Source organism: Molothrus ater, chromosome 7, assembly GCF_012460135.2.
Source record: "Molothrus ater isolate BHLD 08-10-18 breed brown headed cowbird chromosome 7, BPBGC_Mater_1.1, whole genome shotgun sequence".
Classification (NCBI taxonomy): Eukaryota; Metazoa; Chordata; class Aves; order Passeriformes; family Icteridae; genus Molothrus; species Molothrus ater.
Window position 1 is genome coordinate 28,384,268 of NC_050484.2, and position 16,499 is coordinate 28,400,766.

Sequence of the window (16,499 nt, forward strand, 5' to 3'; positions counted from 1 at the left end):
CTGAGTGGTTTCGTGAATAGTCTGAAAGGAGCATTTCTGTAGTCTCTCTGCCTTTGGGAGCTTTTCCCTCAGACGTGCAGCTAGGATTTCCTGTGGCTCAGGTTTATCCCCGTTTCGGCCGGGAGCCAGTGCGGATTTCCACCTGCAGATGGCACTCGCAATGCGCTGGAGAGCCTGGAGCCCTAATGGCAAACAGAGCCGGTGCTTCTCATCCAAACTAACCAAACACTGTCTCGCAGTGAAATGAAACAGAAGTGGAAGCTGGCTCACTCCCCGTCCCATGGTGTTCTCCCACCCCTGCCAAAACCCACGTTGTTCAAGGTCACCCAGAAAAACAACCCCCCTAATATTTTATTTTTTTAATGCGAAGCTGGGCGGTCCATGGTTTAAGTCAAGGTGATGCTTGTCATCTGTGTTTATGGGATAAGCTGCTCTCAGAGCTGTTCTCAAGGCTCTTGGACCACATTAAGCTCACAGCTACAACTGGGTTTGCATTTAGTACCTCTGTGTGTGCTGTGTTTGCATGCAATAGTTGCTGTGTTCTTCATGGTAATCCAAAGGCACTGATGTTTACAAGGTGAAATAACACAACAAAGCACATGTTCTGAACAGCCTTGGCTCAAAATGTGTGGGATTGTCCCTTCTTATCAAACACAGTAAGAAGGTTGACTGGAGACTGAGCGTGGCCATCAGAGTTCATGGGGTTTGTCCAGAGCAGCAGCTCTTGGTTCAGGCCTTGTGTCTAGAACAGATTTGATGTAGGTACAAGGCTGGATCCTCTATTCCTCACTTTGAAAATTTATGGGATCCATTTTGCCAAGGCATAAATGCAGTGCAGCGGACTCTTCTTGAATTATTGCAAGGAAGAAGAGCCAGACAAAATGTGAGAAAAATGCTGGACTTTGCACTCCGGCATTTGGGAAGCCATTCAAATGTTCTTGGGTGTCTGTGCTTGCCTTCCTCTAAGACAGCTTTGGAAGATGAGGATTAAACACCTGAACACTGGCTTTGTACCATCAAAGTTAACCTTTGTGTACATGCACAGTTCCTTTAAGATTCCGTTCTTCCTTTTATTCATCTCAGGGAGGTAAATGTATTTTCTACAAGTGAAGGCTTTTGACAGAGACCTTGAAAGCCAAAGGCCTGAATCAGCTATAAGAAATCAAAGCTCTGATGATGTTCTTCATCGAATAAGCAATTTGTTCTCCAATATTCCTTTCTAGAGTATTCTCTTCCTCCACTGTGCTGTTCCTAAAATACTGACAGTTCAGAGTTTTTGAAAAGCCCTTGCAGATAAGCAGAATTTTAGGTGCAAATATGTTGAAAAAAATACAGTTACATTGTTTGTCATGTGAAATATCCAGAGGATCTGGTAAGAAATTTTGCAGGTAAAAATAGTATTCTGTGACCTCTCAGTCCCACATAGTTTTACTTAACTGCTTTAAAACTATGTGTGGTAATGGAATAGTCAGTCCAAAGCTGAATTGCAAACAGCTACTTGTTTGGCCTTCAGGATAAAAATCTAGTGCTTTCCCATACAAATTCCAGCTCTGTTGGATGTCGTTGTTCTACAGTTTGGCATGAAGTTCAGTACTGATGTAAAACAGCTAGGAATCCATGTTGATAATGAGCACTTAGGAAGCATTGTCCTAGAGTGGGTTTTTTAATTTTTATTTTGTTTCACTTCTTACAATTTTACGACCTATCTGGTTGTTGAAAGGAGTAGCCTGCTGGGCATACTGGGTTTTTCACTTTGGGTTGAGTGACTAAAATCCTATGAAGGATGAAATATTAAGCCAAAACAGGGAGAAGCAGACAATTAAACCTGGTGAGAAATATGCTCAACATTGGCAATAATAACTGTACTTTCAGTAATACCAAATCTTTTTTTAAATAACAGAAGCATGAGACAGGCAACAAAAAATCAGGCCTACTCTTATTTTCATCATCCTTTACATGGCTTTTAGCAAGTTCTGAAGCTAGAATCTGCATTTTCCTGTTCACTTAATTTATGTAAATGTATTCACTTCTAGACAAAGAGGAAAAAATGCCCACTGGCAGCAGATTACACAGACCTTTGTATCATGGTGCAAGAGCTCCAGAACTCCTGGTTTCTTCTCCTGGCTGGCATCAGACTCTATCTGGCAGGCACAGACAGCAGAGATCAGTGGAACTGCCACTACATGGGCTGTCTGTGGAGGTTACCTAGGGCCTGCTGGATCCAAATGTGTCCAACAGCATACCCAGGGGCTGGATAGTTTACCATGGGAGCCGTGGTACCACTCTGAGCATGAAGCCTCTGGTGACTCGGGGCTGATCTGCAGTGCAAGAGCAGAGATGCTGGACTGGGTCTGCACAGCCTGGGCCAGGAGCCTTCCAGGGCAGATTGCCTGGCTCAGATGTGAGGCTGTGGGGGCTTGACTGCCACACCTAAGTCAGAAGCAGGGCATATGAGACATGTTTTCCCTGAGGAGGTGTGAAGGGAGGACTCTTCAGAGCACATTGTGGATCTCAGTCCCGTGGAGACTCCGGTAGCAGCAGCCTGGCAAATCTTGTGGAAGCAATGGAATTGAACTGGTGGCCAGTGGTACTCCATGATCTATTGGTAGTGGGGAATCTCTTTTTAGACAGGCTTTATAATGGCACAGAGGTTTTCCTGGCAGTTGTGTGATGGGCTGTATCTATTATGCCATGTCTTCGAGTTTGCATTTCAGTGTATTTCTTCTCTAGCTCAAGATGACTTTCTTTCCTATTTCTTCTCTTCCAAAATCACTTGACAGCTGGATCTTTTCATTAAATCTCCTGCAGCATGATTCACAATCTAAATGCTCCCTATAAAATCTTAAGTCTTGGCAAGAAAGTGCAATTTTTTACAATTGCCAGGAGCTAGCTTCCTATCACCAGTTTATTTGGGTAGGCTTATTTTTGTGTCTTTAAAATATCATCCCTTAATTCCATGTAAACGCATTATGCTGTTCCCATGACAAAAAGGAGACAATGAAGCTATTTAAGAAATATATATTTTTAATTCTGGAGGTTCTGGAAAACAGAATTTCTATTGTGTGGTGAATTCTGAGATTTTGAACTAATTTCTTTTTGAATCAGAAGATGGCCAATGTTTCCTAAAGAAGATAAATCCTGGAATTTGTTTTTTTAAGGCTCAAAAGTTCTTAAAGAGAACACTGGAAAATTATAGCACTGATGTGCTATACTTATATAAAACAAGTACTATAAATATATTCAATATGGTACTGATGTATCAACTGAATAAACCTAGAGCTGAAACAGAAGGTATTTACCTCTGACAATTTTGATGAAATATACCCACTTTAAAAAACCACTGCTGTTCTGACTGACCTGTCTGTGTTGATGAAAACCATCATCATCTAAAGGCTTTTAAAACTTTCTGGTCATTTCTCTTTGTGCTCTTCTTATTGGCAGGTCAGTGGGTTATCAAACTGTACTTTATCGATTCCAGAAGATTGATTGTAGCAATGTCCAAGTCTCATTTGTAATGGTGGTGGACTGGTACTCTTCAATTTCTTGTAGCTATTGATAATGGGAAGGCTCCAGGGGACAGGAGTGACACTGTGAATTGTATCAGCATTTTTACTTTGTGATTCTGTTCTAGTGCAGTAGAAGGAGCTGCCCCAGGCTGTGCTGCTGCCTCTGGGCCAGCCAGTGATGGCTTTAGGAGAATGGCGCAAGTGGTTATGACATTGCTGCCCATCACAAATATGCTGCTTTGCAGGCACTGGTAAAGAGGAAATTAATGTAGATTAATCCAATATCACAGATCTGTACGCAGTAACAGAGCAAAACAATTTTCAAGGACAGATTTTAAGTATTTGTTGTCATTGTGCAAATTTTCTGGAAATAGACTGAGTACCATTGATCACTCTGCTGCACCAGATTTAGAACACAATCACACTTCCAATTTCAGATACATTGCTTATAATTAACTTGTTCTGAAGAGTGGAGAATCCACTCTGATGTGTCTACACTGCAGAGAAGCTGCTTGGCACTGTGATTGTGCCTCTCTTATTTCCCTATCATGGATCCCTAATTGTCCAGATGAAGGATGTTCTCTTAGTCCCTCATCAGGTGTTTGAATCGTCTAAGAACTACACTTGCATTATGAGACTATTACAGAGGTTATATACTGATTATATATAGATTGAAAGTATTCAACCATCTTTTTATTGTATGTAAACCTACTTTTAAAATTTACTTTCCTGTGATAGTGTTCAGGTCTCAATTTCCCCTGTATAAAGATAGAGCAACCTCAGTGGATTTACAGAGTACTTTTGGAATTACGTGTGTGAATAGGGACAAAAAAATCCTAATGTGCATATAAATAATTCACTTGTTGATTCAGTGCTTGTAACCCAGCCATTAATGTTGCCCTCCATAGCTGTGGTCTGTGAGGTCTGGTTTTGCATAACCAAATCCCAAGGAAGCCCTGCTTTGTGTCACTGTGGAAATGGCTTCTGGTTTGAGGCATTCAGGCACCTTTGTTTAGTGTCTGGTTCAGAGCACCACCACATGCAGAAATACAGAGCTCTCTCCTGCTTTCCTGAGCTGGGGAGAGAAATTCTGTGGTTGACATGAGAAAAGCAGGCAGAATCAGCCTTCTCCTGCCTTTACATTTGAAATGAATCTTGTTTGGAGAGAAAGAAATTGCAGAATTTGCAAGAAGTCAGGAACTGAGACAAGAGGTGTCTCTGAACTGTCAATGAGCACGTGCACACGTGTTAGTTTAGCATGACTGCCTGTTTTAGTATGCAGCTGATAGAATGGAAACCACTGTGTGCTCCAGAACAATAGCACTGGCTCCTATTAACATACAACGCTCATTTTTATCAGGGTGTTTTGTGCAATTAATGAGATTTTTGTCAGTGCTATTTTTTTTCTGTGCAGCATAGGTGAGTCTTTGTGACATTGGTGAGATCCCCAGCTTTGCAGCAAGCAGAGAGCTGAGCCTGCTGTTGCCTCCTCTGGAGTCATGTCAAGGCTCAGTTCAGAAGTGCACAGTGTAAAAGGGTGGCTGTGACTCCTTAGGATCAGGGAATGGGATGTGTCAGCTGCAGTGAGTGCACTGTGGGGTGGAATGAAGGGTGTTCCTGCTTGGGGAGGAGAGATGGCTGAGAACATTGGCGTTTGGCTTCTGGCTCCTGGTTATTTTGCCAGTGGCCAAGATTTATGTTGACAACCAGAGCTTAGATTTGTCAATGCCCACATATCAAAGTTGAGTGCAGGAAGGACTGGAAACCTGCAGTGCTCCACAGTGGGGAAGGGTCTGGTACCATCTGAGTCTTATTTTCTGTTGTCTTCTTGGGTTTGTTTTATGCTTAAAATAGACCTAATTGAAACCTCTTAAAATCAAAGGTGTCTTTTTGGGGTTTGTTTCAGGCTTAGAATAGACCTTCTTGTGGTTTTTTTAGGCTTAAAATAGACCTAATTGAAACCTCTTTAAAATCAAAGGTAGGTGTTTGTTCCCACCAATTAAAAGAGGCTCAGATAAATACTACCTAGTCAGGAATGCATTCAGACCATTTGTCCTTTGGAAAAAAAAGCCTTTTCTGACTCAAGGGGGAGAGCTGCTCCTCCCAGTTGCAGGCTCCTTCCCAGAGGATTCACAGTTTTATCTGTGCCTCAGCACAGCCCCTCAGTGCACACTGAATGATGGGCACTGCTCAGGCTTCACTGCTCTGTCATGCACTGGAAACCAAAGAGGAGAGAAGCAGCCCCACAGCACGGCCAGGGCTGTGCAGCCACGCTGAAATGCCAGTCGTCTCTCCTGAGTGTGCTCCCCTTGGGGTGGGGAATTGGGTCACTAGGTCATTCAACCATTCAAATTTAGGTTTTTTATAGGCACGTGTAGATGTGGGATAGGAAAAAAAAGAGATATTTCAGAGTACAGAGCAGAATCGGATTTGTGTGCTGACATCAGGATGTGAAAAAAGGAGATTATTTTGGGATGAGAATGCTGGGAGGAATGGGAGTTGCTGTTTGGACCTGCTGGACATGCCTCCAGGGTGGGGTTTGGCAAAGGTACAGCAGGCAGAGAGAGATCAAAAGACAATTCAAAGAGAATTTCTGTGATCTTTGTTTTTGTCTCATGTCATGGCCAGTCTTATCCTTTGGGGGATGATTTGGGATTTTTGAAGGAGATTGGATAGGGAGAAGGAAGGACTCAGCAACACTAAATAAAGAATACATTAGAAAGCTGGCAGGATTTTTTTAATGGTAAAAAATATGGCAGATGTTGACTATAGGGGCAGTATCTCATATGCCTGCAATATTCATGGAGATCTACTACTTGCCAGAAGCCAGTATGTTTTATAGCATGAAAATTTCTGGTGGGAATGCCTCTGTACCAGACCTCTCACTGTAAGTCATTATTAAGATATATTTATCTCAGATCATGTGTGGCCCCCTAATAAGAGCCAGAAATAAAACCATGATATCTTTCTAAATCTTTGTTTTGCTTATGGATAAGCTGAATTGAATTTCATTCACACAGTAGAACACATTTTTATAGTGCACCCCATATGAGTGCTTTCTGGCCAACATGAAAAATGTTGGTTCCTGTCTGGAATTTTTCTGAAGTATAGGAATAAGTCTGGTATAAAATAAATAAAAAGGTCTGTTACTTCTAGGGTAGTGAAACCTCCTTCCATTTTTCCTCAATATAAGTAGGCAATACTTCCTAGGTGTTACAAGAGATTTTAATATTTTGAAGTTTTAGGGAAGACAAAGCCTTTAGTCCATCCTGCTTTGGTGGCACCTCTGAAGAACTAATTTGATGGGTAAGCCATACAGACAGTTCACATGTCAGGGAAGTAACAGTGGTGAAAAATTGGTTTATAAATCTAATAGGATTCAGAGAATAGTTTCTACTCATTTGAAACAAATTCCAATGTGTAAACCATGACAGAGAGATGAATTAATGTTGACAGTGAAGAGATTCTGAATCCAAAGGAACTGTCTTGCTGACCTGCTCCTAAAGATGCTCAGCTAGAACAAAGAGGTGAAGTAAAAAGTTACTTCAATTTTAACTGAAGCTGAGGGAGACTGTTTTATTATTATAGATAGCAGAGGGGCATTCTCCATGCAATTATCTAGGTCCAGAGAGCAGGGAGATGAGGATGGATGTTATCTGAGTGGTGGGCAGGTGATGTGTTTCTTGTTGGCAGAGTATGTTGAGAAACCTTCTTTTGCCAAATGGAAATACACAAATTGTGAACAGAAGTGTTGGTGTTTTATTCTAATTGCATGTTTGTTTCTGGCAGGCAATGTATTGAATTGTGAGGTTTATTCTGGAAAGAAATTGATTTTTTTTTAAGTGATGAATATTTAAGTGATTCTTTGCTAGAAGTTAAATTTAACAGGACAAATTGGAGGGACCCAGGAGAACCAAGGGGTTCCCTCTGAATCTCAAGGGAGTATAGACAGTGCTAGGAGATGGCACCACAGGATGTGATGCTCTCACTGAGAGCATCTGGGCTGGTGCACAGGAGCTGATGCAATGCAGCATGTCAGGGAGGAAATCTATATTTCAAAGGAGCAGCAGCAAAAATTTAATTAAATCTCTGCATCCTTCCTCAGGTAGCAGCAGTGCACTGACCGTGCTAAAATGATGTGGCATATCTTCCTCTGTATTTTTCCTGCCAGCAATCAGTTTGCTTGTCAGAGGTGGCCTTTCACTTATGGAAAAAAAAAATAGAAAAATGGCTGCAAATCTGGAGGTTCTGTGATGCATTAGTAGTACACTCACCTCTTTGCAGCAGCCTGTGTTGTTTTTGTCATATATTACCAGAGAAAAAGAATGATTGTTATGTAATGTATACGCAGCACTGCATTGTGCTCAGTATTCAGCTGTGTATGAATTCTTAAGCTGAAAGATCAGGAGAATGTGGGTTAAAGTTTTGCCAATTTTTCTTCTGTTAAACATTATCTCATTCTGTGAAAGGTTCCATGCCACTCCAAATGGATTTCAGGAAAGGTGTTATAACCTATCTTCATATTAATGGAAATAAGAGCATGCCTGAGCCAGGGTAGTGATTGTGGAAGAAATGGAGAGGAAATGCTTTGCTGTCTTATTCAAAGTGGGTTTTATAAAAATATAGGCACAGAATTCACATTCTCACAAGTTTATTTCTGCTTTTGGTTTCAAGGCAGCCATGATGCCAGTTGTATTTGGTGCTGGCTTTTCCCAGTGCTGCTGACAGTCCAAAGCCTTTTATTACTATTGTTGCAGTGTCTTTGAAATCTCCAAACCAGGAGCGTGATATTAAACCCAGAATGCCTGGAGTTATTTCAATTCCAGAGACCAACCAGACTTGATAAAGCTGTCATGATTGCACTCATGTCTGTAGGGCTCAGGAAAGATGTGATCTGAGCTTTTGGGACAGAAAACAATACCATGCCCTCTCTCCTGGATTGCTGCTCACCTTGGAGCTGCTCCATGTTTATTTCTCCACCTGCTTTCCCTTTTTCCCCTATCATAAAGAAGTTGTGGAGCTTTGCTGTGAACCACCTGGGTTTTCTGATGATATTAATCATTTAAGAAGTTTTCAAAAGGAGCTGCATTTCACTCCTGTCAGTCTGCCTTCTTGTGCTCCCTTGTCATTTCCACAAAAGAAAATGCTTTCCTCATTTTTGCTGAATTTGAAAGGCTCAGTTACCATTCAGTCACCTGAGCAGCTCTCAGTTGTGCACTCTGCAAGTTACTCAATTATGAAATTGGGCAGTGATAATTCTGTTTTAGTGGTACACTCAGTGTGTTGGATAACACCAAGCAGTATGAGTTTGGTTTCATGTTTGGCACCACAACTACTGTTTTGTTGTCTTCATTGTCCTTCTTTCCTTTCTTCTGCTCACTTTCATCTTCCTGTTCCTGTACTAGGGTGTTCCCAAGTTAAAGGACCAAGCTATTTCATGTATATTACCAAAGACAGAATACTAGAATAAAACCTAGCCAATAATCATCAATTTCAGATGTCTTCCCTAATTCCTATAGATCCTTGTAAAGACCATAAAATATTGGAACAGCAGTATTTCATCATCTCATTTTAATATTCTCTTTGGATATGCTTCCACCAGAAGACCAGTAAGGTGGCAGAAAATAAAAACTGAAATAGCTTTATAAGCACAAAATGAGCCTACATGTAATTCTCTTTCCCAGCTGTCCATCTCTCTTGGTCTCAGGATGACACTGAAGATGGTTGAGAAGTGGAGATCTTTGCCAAGCAAACTTTTCTTCTTTGTGTGCTTGTACTGTATGCACACAGACGTGCATCTATGTGTCTTTATGTACTTATTATTATTGGATGAGATGTGTGATTTTAATTGTAATTTAAACCATTGTTTCACTATATATTTCACTGGCATTTCATTGAATAATGGTTGTGATCACACTGGAGTTAATTAGCAAATTCAAATAATAAATTCATCTCGGTTTGTATGTGAACCCTGAGGGAAAATCATAAATAAAAGTTACAATACACAGAAAAATATCTAGTCCTGCGCAGTGGTCAGTGAGGATTCTGGGTTATATCCACCTTGTCATTCCTGGGAATATTTAATATCTAATAAATACTGAAAAATGCCATATGTTTGTATTTAAAACATATATATACACAATATATTATACATAATATTTTATGCAATTCACTGAAATAATGGCATTTATGGAGTTGTAAAGTGGTGATTAGTATCAGCATGATATCAGTGCAAGGAGAACTGGGGTGACATTATGACAAGGAAAACTAAGGATGAATTGCCATTTTCAAGGAAGAACAGTCTGAAGAAGAAGGTGCTGATGGAAATTTCATTAGCCTGGATATTTTTTTAAAAGGTCCATTCTAGTTTATAGTGGGGACCAATCTTGAACTGACAGAGTGAGTGGCTGCATTACCTCAGAGAGATATTCTGCCTGTAACTTCTGTAACTGTAATTCCTGGTAAGTCTGTTTTGAATTACAACCACAGAGTACAAGTAAGAATATCAGTCTTGATTTGATTATGTGCAATTCAAATGGAATAAAATCACAACTTATATTAGATCATCATATGCACTTAGCCTTTGCCCTTCTTAAGGGAGGAGGAATTTTGACAAAGATGGATGCTTTGTTAAACCCCAGATTTATCTATCAAAGAAATGTTTCATTGTGGTCACTTATTTTGGCTTTAGAATATCAAGTTACTAAAGATATAATTCTTCAAAAAGGCCTGACTGTGAGATCACTTAACCTCAACAAATACTGGAGCTAATTTTAATGAAGTGGCTTGAGCAAAGAATCTGATAGCAGTAACTGAGCTTTATAATTAAGGATAACAATAGTTTATAAGGCTTGACAAGAACTGCAGAATCAGCTCTGTAATTATAGTTTTGCCAAAGTGAATCGTGCTGTAGTTTTGTTGGGCAGGAATTCTACTCGCTGTCTATGCACAGAACAGGTACCAGTCCTCCAGAGTTCTATTTTTAGCCCTTTGCCATTTTTTCTCTCTTGTGATCTTGGGCAGATGGTTAGAAGGCTGACCCAGTTCTCCCTGAAGTCAGTAAAATCCTTTTTACTGTTTTCAGTAAGAGATGGATCAGGCTTTGAACTTTGTCTCAAGTTCCCAGCAGGAGTGCTGATACAGACATTTCATCTTTGGTACTGGAGAGTCACGACTCTAAAGAACATATGGGAGATAACACATCAGAGAAAGCCTAATAAGTCTCCTAAACTTCAGCCTGCAGGCATAATGAGGGATTCACATCACTAGTCTTTAGTCAAGAATATCAGGTCTAAGCTAGTCCTCTTTCTCTCTCTAGTTGGTACTTCCTGGCCTCCAGAGATGCCTTCTCTTCCATGCCTTTTTCATGGCAAAACCCAGCTGACAAAGCTCTCTGAATCAATACAAGGAACCTTTGCCTGGAACTGCCTTGCACAGCCCCAGAACTTGGTCAATACACACTAGTGCTGCCTAATCCCCCTTATCTCAACATCTACTTGGGAAGTGAGGTCTGGGGTATGTAGTTTGTGTTTAATGTGATCGTGTGCCTGATCACCTGCCCTGTTCCCTCCTCCATGTTTTTCCTGATGTTTATAACAAACACATTTCTCTGGCTGGTGGGAATGGCTCACTACACTTTGGAGAACTCAGAGACAGTTACCATGAAAATCCCTCAAATAAAATAAACAGCTGTAAAAGAGTGTGCAGGGGCAGATTGTTCTGGAAAAAAATTGTCCAGATTAAGGACATGAACTTTTCCCTAGACTATCACTAGACACAGCTATTTTCAATGTAATCAGCCTAAAAACATGCAGCAATAAACTACTTACATGTGCAGTTCCTAGCAGTAGATAAAAACTACATGGAATAATTTTCTATAAACACACACGGGCCAAAACCAAAATGCTGTGCTAAACTGATTGATACCTTAAAAATGTGAAGAAGTTCACAAAGAGATAGATAGATGGCTAGATAGATAGATAGATAGATAGATAGATAGATAGATAGATAGATATTTCCTTGTGTTTGCAGGTTTCATGATTGAAATAGGTCATTATGCAAAGATTGGTCTACAAATATTATTAAGAGATATAAGGTGGAAGTTGATTTTGTATATGAAATGTTGCAGAAGTGTGGAATGCCAGTTAGCAGTTCACCGAGAATTTCAAGGGTTTGCACATGCGCAGTTCTCTCATGAGTTAAAACAATATTAAGAAAAAATGCCACACAACCCTAAAAATTCAGAAAGCATATAATTTTATAACTCATGGATTTTTTTTTTCCTGCCAGATCTCAGAAGGGCTGGGAATCTGAGCCAACCTCTTTTGAATGGGGATGGAGGGACAAGGAGGCATTTTATGCTTTTCTTCATTGTAGAACTTAATTCTCTCTTGGATTCTCACCCTGCCTGATCCAGGTTTATGTCACACCAAAAAAGCAGAATGTGCTTCAAACAAATAAATAAAATAAGGGTTTGTACCCCAAAGAGCTTATTAACAAGAGATCAAGCTCAAGATGAAAATGTAGGGAGCAGGGAGGCAGTGCAGCATTATAGCATCAACCAGAATGAAGCTCTCAGCTTCAACAGCACTTTGGTTCAATGCCTGTGGAGCAATAGATGTACATAAAAATATTTTATATGTGTAACAACATCTGGTATGATTTATGTGCACTTTAAGCAAACAAACAGAAGAGAAGTAGAGCAAGCCCTCAGCAAATGAGTAACCTCTGGCTTATTTGGCCTGTGCTGTGTGCACATCTCGACAGCTGATGAGGGAGGACAGTCCTTTCATGAGTGCATCAAGCTCAGGAGTTCAAGGCGAAGGTGGTTAACTCCCAAATGTGGCTGATTATCTGAAATGTATCTAAATCCCTTAAGTCTGCAACAGTGAGCTGGAAATCTCTCAGCACCAGGCCTTCCTTCTAGAATGACAGGAATATAACCATTAGTTGTTTCTCCTATCATAAACTGCACCTGTTTTAAAATCCCGACACTTACCTGTGACCTCAGTGGACAAAGACAGAAAAAGAGGTGAAGAAAAATGTCTCCATACTCAAAATGCACTGTGTTCAAGCCTTTTGTGCAGGACACATTTATGCAAACACATCCAAAATTAGGTATGCATTCTTTAGGGAAGCATCCCTGCATGCTGACAGTGCCTGTCACAGCCCAGGGAAAACACCGAGTGTGGCTCCTTCCACACCCCATCAGCTTCCCTGCAGAAAATCCCCTTTGCCTTTGGAAAACCTTGTGCAATGCAAAGGGCTGCTACAACTTTTTTGGTCTGTGCAGTAAGGCCAGAGCCTCTGTTGAGGCCAGTCTGCTTTCTTTCTCCCCCAAAGGCTAGGGTCCAGCCTATACACTTTTCACCATGGTATTCACATTTGGTCATTGTATCTGTGAACTCAACTCATCCACAGGTAATTCAACATAGCACATGTTGGAGTCAGTAAACTGTGTGGCTTTCAGCAGAGATGGACCTAAATGTCTCAGGGACAAATGCAGCAAATCTGGGTCCATACTGTATTTCAACAAAACTGGTTTTTGTTCCAAATTTGTGCCACAAGGAGAGAGGGAAGGCACTTACAAGTACACAAAATAATACATATAAAAGCAGGAACAGTCTTGTGCTCAGGGAGCTGGACTGGTGTGTGAGTTGTTGTAGTGGTAATGTGTGAAAAACACTGGTGTGGACTAGACTTTGAAAAAATTGTGCTAGCTCTGGCATCTGCTCCAAATACTATTGGAAGGGGATCATTCAGAAAGGATACTGTTAAGTGAAACTGGACCCTAATTCAAATCACATTAAATGGAACATTTTTAACAAACTCTCAGCTAAAGAGGTTTCCAAAAAATGATTATTAAAACATAAAATTTTGCTGCTGTTAACAGCCTAACCATTACAGCAGTAGCCTGAAAGTGAGGGAATAAAAATTTACTATTGGTAACAAAACTGTCTCAAGTATGTTCTTCACAGTCCAAAAGGAGAAATGCAAATACCAGATATTTATAGTCAGCCCTCAAAAAATGAACAGTGAATGAGATGTTTTCTTTTTGCTTTTTTATAACTGGAAATATTTTCCTCCATTAAACACTCGGAGGTCAGTGCTCCATCTCTGTACTGAACATTTTCTCAAACAACAACTGTTGACTGCAGCAGGACATTATCTAAGTAGGAACAACATGGCTTGATCCATTGCTTTATTTTTGACAGTGTTTGTGTAATGCTCAGAAATACCTGTGTGTCTACAGTTTTAGAGGTATTTTGTGTGTATGTATCAAGTTAATGCATTTTTAAACTGAGGAGGATTTTGACAAGGAAGGTGCTACAATTCTGCTATTGAAGCAGAGGTTAAAATTCCCAGTGAGAGCAGTCTCAAGCCAATGCCAAGTAGTTCCAAAGATGTAGCCCAGTAATGGAAACACCCTGAAGCTGACATCTTTGTCTCTCCTTATTTTTGTTAAGTGTTGAATACCAAAGAGCTATTGGCCTCATCTTGAGTGAAGAAAGCTTTTATATGACAGAAAGGGCTGGCTCTGTTTAGTTTGCCTAAGCTGACTAAGGCATAGCTCCATAGTTCTGGAGAAGATGGCTGCACTCACTTTCCATTTTTCCTGTTATTCATGAGACTCTCTGCTGTATTAGTTGCGTGGTGTTTTCCAGAGATGTGAAAAAAAATGAGAAAGGATGGGCAGGTAGCTTGAAACCTGAGGCAAGTTGGATGGATTTCCCCTCTTTCACTTGACAGTCTGGCATGTCTTGGGTACATTAATTTGCTTCTGGGTTCTTCTGTTCCCTCTCTGTGAAGCAGAAGTCCTACACCTCATATCATAAAGGCTGTGGCTGTGGGGTAAATGTATTCAGGATAGTGCAGTGTTCAAATTCTTGTGTAATGCAGGGCAGGTACATGCCCTGGGCAAACTGGAACTGAGCATTACTTACTGGCAGCTGCAAGCAAATCACATGGACTCAGTCCATCTGGAAATGGGATGCAGAACAGTAGACAAGAGAAAAAACTATAGAAGGAGCTTGAAGACATGGTCTATCTCACAAAAGCCAGTGAAAGGCAAATATTTCTTGGGGTTGAGACATCTCTGGCTGCCATGATTACACACTGTAATGTGAGAGCAGTTGGGAGGCCAGTGCAGTGAGCTGGTGGCTGAGTGTCACGTGAGGCACTGCAGCCTTCTGAGCTGGTGAGTCCCACTTGCTCCATGCCATTATCTTTGAGAAATTGCAGGGAACTTGGAAATAAACAAATGGGAAGTCCTATTGCTGTGCCTGGCAGGATTGGGTTGAGGTGGTGTGTTTCAAATAAGAAAAAATTTCATGTGTACTCAGGCATTAGTCTATGTGGCTTTATATGTTCTCCTTTCACAGATGGCAATGCCACTAAGAAATATTGTGATTGTTTTAAAACTCTGGTAATCACTTGCTTTCATGCCTTAAGGATAAACAGCCTCTTTCAGGGGTTTACTTGCCACATTGTATTACTCATACTGTGTTTCTTGCTTTGTTTGCTGGTAGAATACATACACCAATGCAGACAAGCTCTTGGAGGCTGCAGAGCAGCTGGCTCAGACCGGGGAATGTGACCCTGAAGAGATCTATAAAGCAGCCCGGCATCTGGAAGTTCGGATTCAGGACTTTGTCCGGAGGGTGGAACAGAGGAAACTTCTCTTGGACATGTCAGTCTCCTTCCATACCCACACCAAAGAGGTAAGAGGTGCACGAGGGAATTTTGCTGTGTATTGTAGAATGCTGCAAGAGGCTGTCTCTGAAAACTCAGATAACAGAGAAAAGGCATTTTCATCACACAAGGCTGATATTATCCAGTTCATTTCATGCATATGAGTAACTGCTTTAAAGAGGAAATAAAACGTGAATGAAACATATGAATGTTACAGTACACTAAAATATAGCAACACCATCTCCAGTGGTGCGTAATCACAACTAGAATGTATTGTTAGAAAGCAAGAATTCTCTTGTAAGAACACTTTAAGTACAAACATGCCAGCAGCATGATCCTCTGAGGATTCCATTTAAATGTACTGTTAATTAATGTATCCAATATCATTATGTGTTACTAGAAATCTTACATTGTTTAATGAGGCAGACTTCAAAACAACTGCTAAAGAAAAAACAGCCACATACTGATACAGTGAATCAGTGAGGACCTGAATAAATGCTGTTTAGTGTAATTGAAAAATATCCAGAGATAAGGCTGACTTGCCAGAGGAGATACAGTGGACAGGACATCAAATGGGAGGCCACTGGGGATGTAATTAAAGCATACTTCACATTTTCTGCAGTCCAAAGGCCATTCAGTGGTGAGTGACTTTTAAAGATAGGGTTTCTGCTGAGAGAGATGGAATTAGTCAGGATGGTTGTTTTCATGCTCTGCAGCATCTGTTAGTGAAAGCACACTTGATCAGGAAGATACTCTGAGAAGCTGAAAGCTTTGCCTCTGCTTGATTTACATGTTACAAACAAGTTGCATATATCAGGCTTCAGGATGTTGGGGAGCCCCTGAAGTATAAGGTACATGCAAACATTTATTCAGATGTGTATGGAAGATGGAGTTTACAGTTAGAGCTGTTGGTACATGAAGGTTTTTCTTTTACATCTTGCTTCTGTAAAATACTAAAATATCGTTGGCTCTCAGCTTGTGGATAATGCTGTTCTTCCCGGAGTTGCTCAAACACTTGCAGCTATGCTGGTTTGCCACTGGGGAAACTTAATTGGTTATTTCCTCTGTAAAAATTATTTCATAAGAGTTTCCTGCTGTGATTAACCTTGATTCACCTATGCAGGTGATGATTAGTAAAAAAAAGACAGTTAGGGGTATTGTGTAGCCTAATTTGGCTTTGGGAAATAAAGCCTCCCTGTATGAAGGAATTGGGATTGCAGTGCATTATACTCCTGTTCTTCTTCAACAAGAAGGGACTTTGCCTGCTCTACACACCTGGTCTTATTGAGCTCTGTCTTGGTG

General features: G+C 40.6%; 1 protein-coding gene across 8 annotated transcripts in view; it reads left to right on the forward strand.

Annotated features, from left to right (window-relative positions):
• KALRN (kalirin RhoGEF kinase) overlaps positions 1-16,499 on the forward strand; it is a 465,026-nt gene that overhangs the window by 254,108 nt on the left and 194,419 nt on the right. For all 8 annotated transcript variants that reach the window (XM_036386498.2, XM_036386501.2, XM_036386502.2 and 5 more), the window contains one exon: positions 15,035-15,226. In XM_036386498.2, coding sequence (XP_036242391.1) covers positions 15,035-15,226 — 192 coding nt within the window. The remainder of the gene's footprint in view (positions 1-15,034; positions 15,227-16,499) is intronic.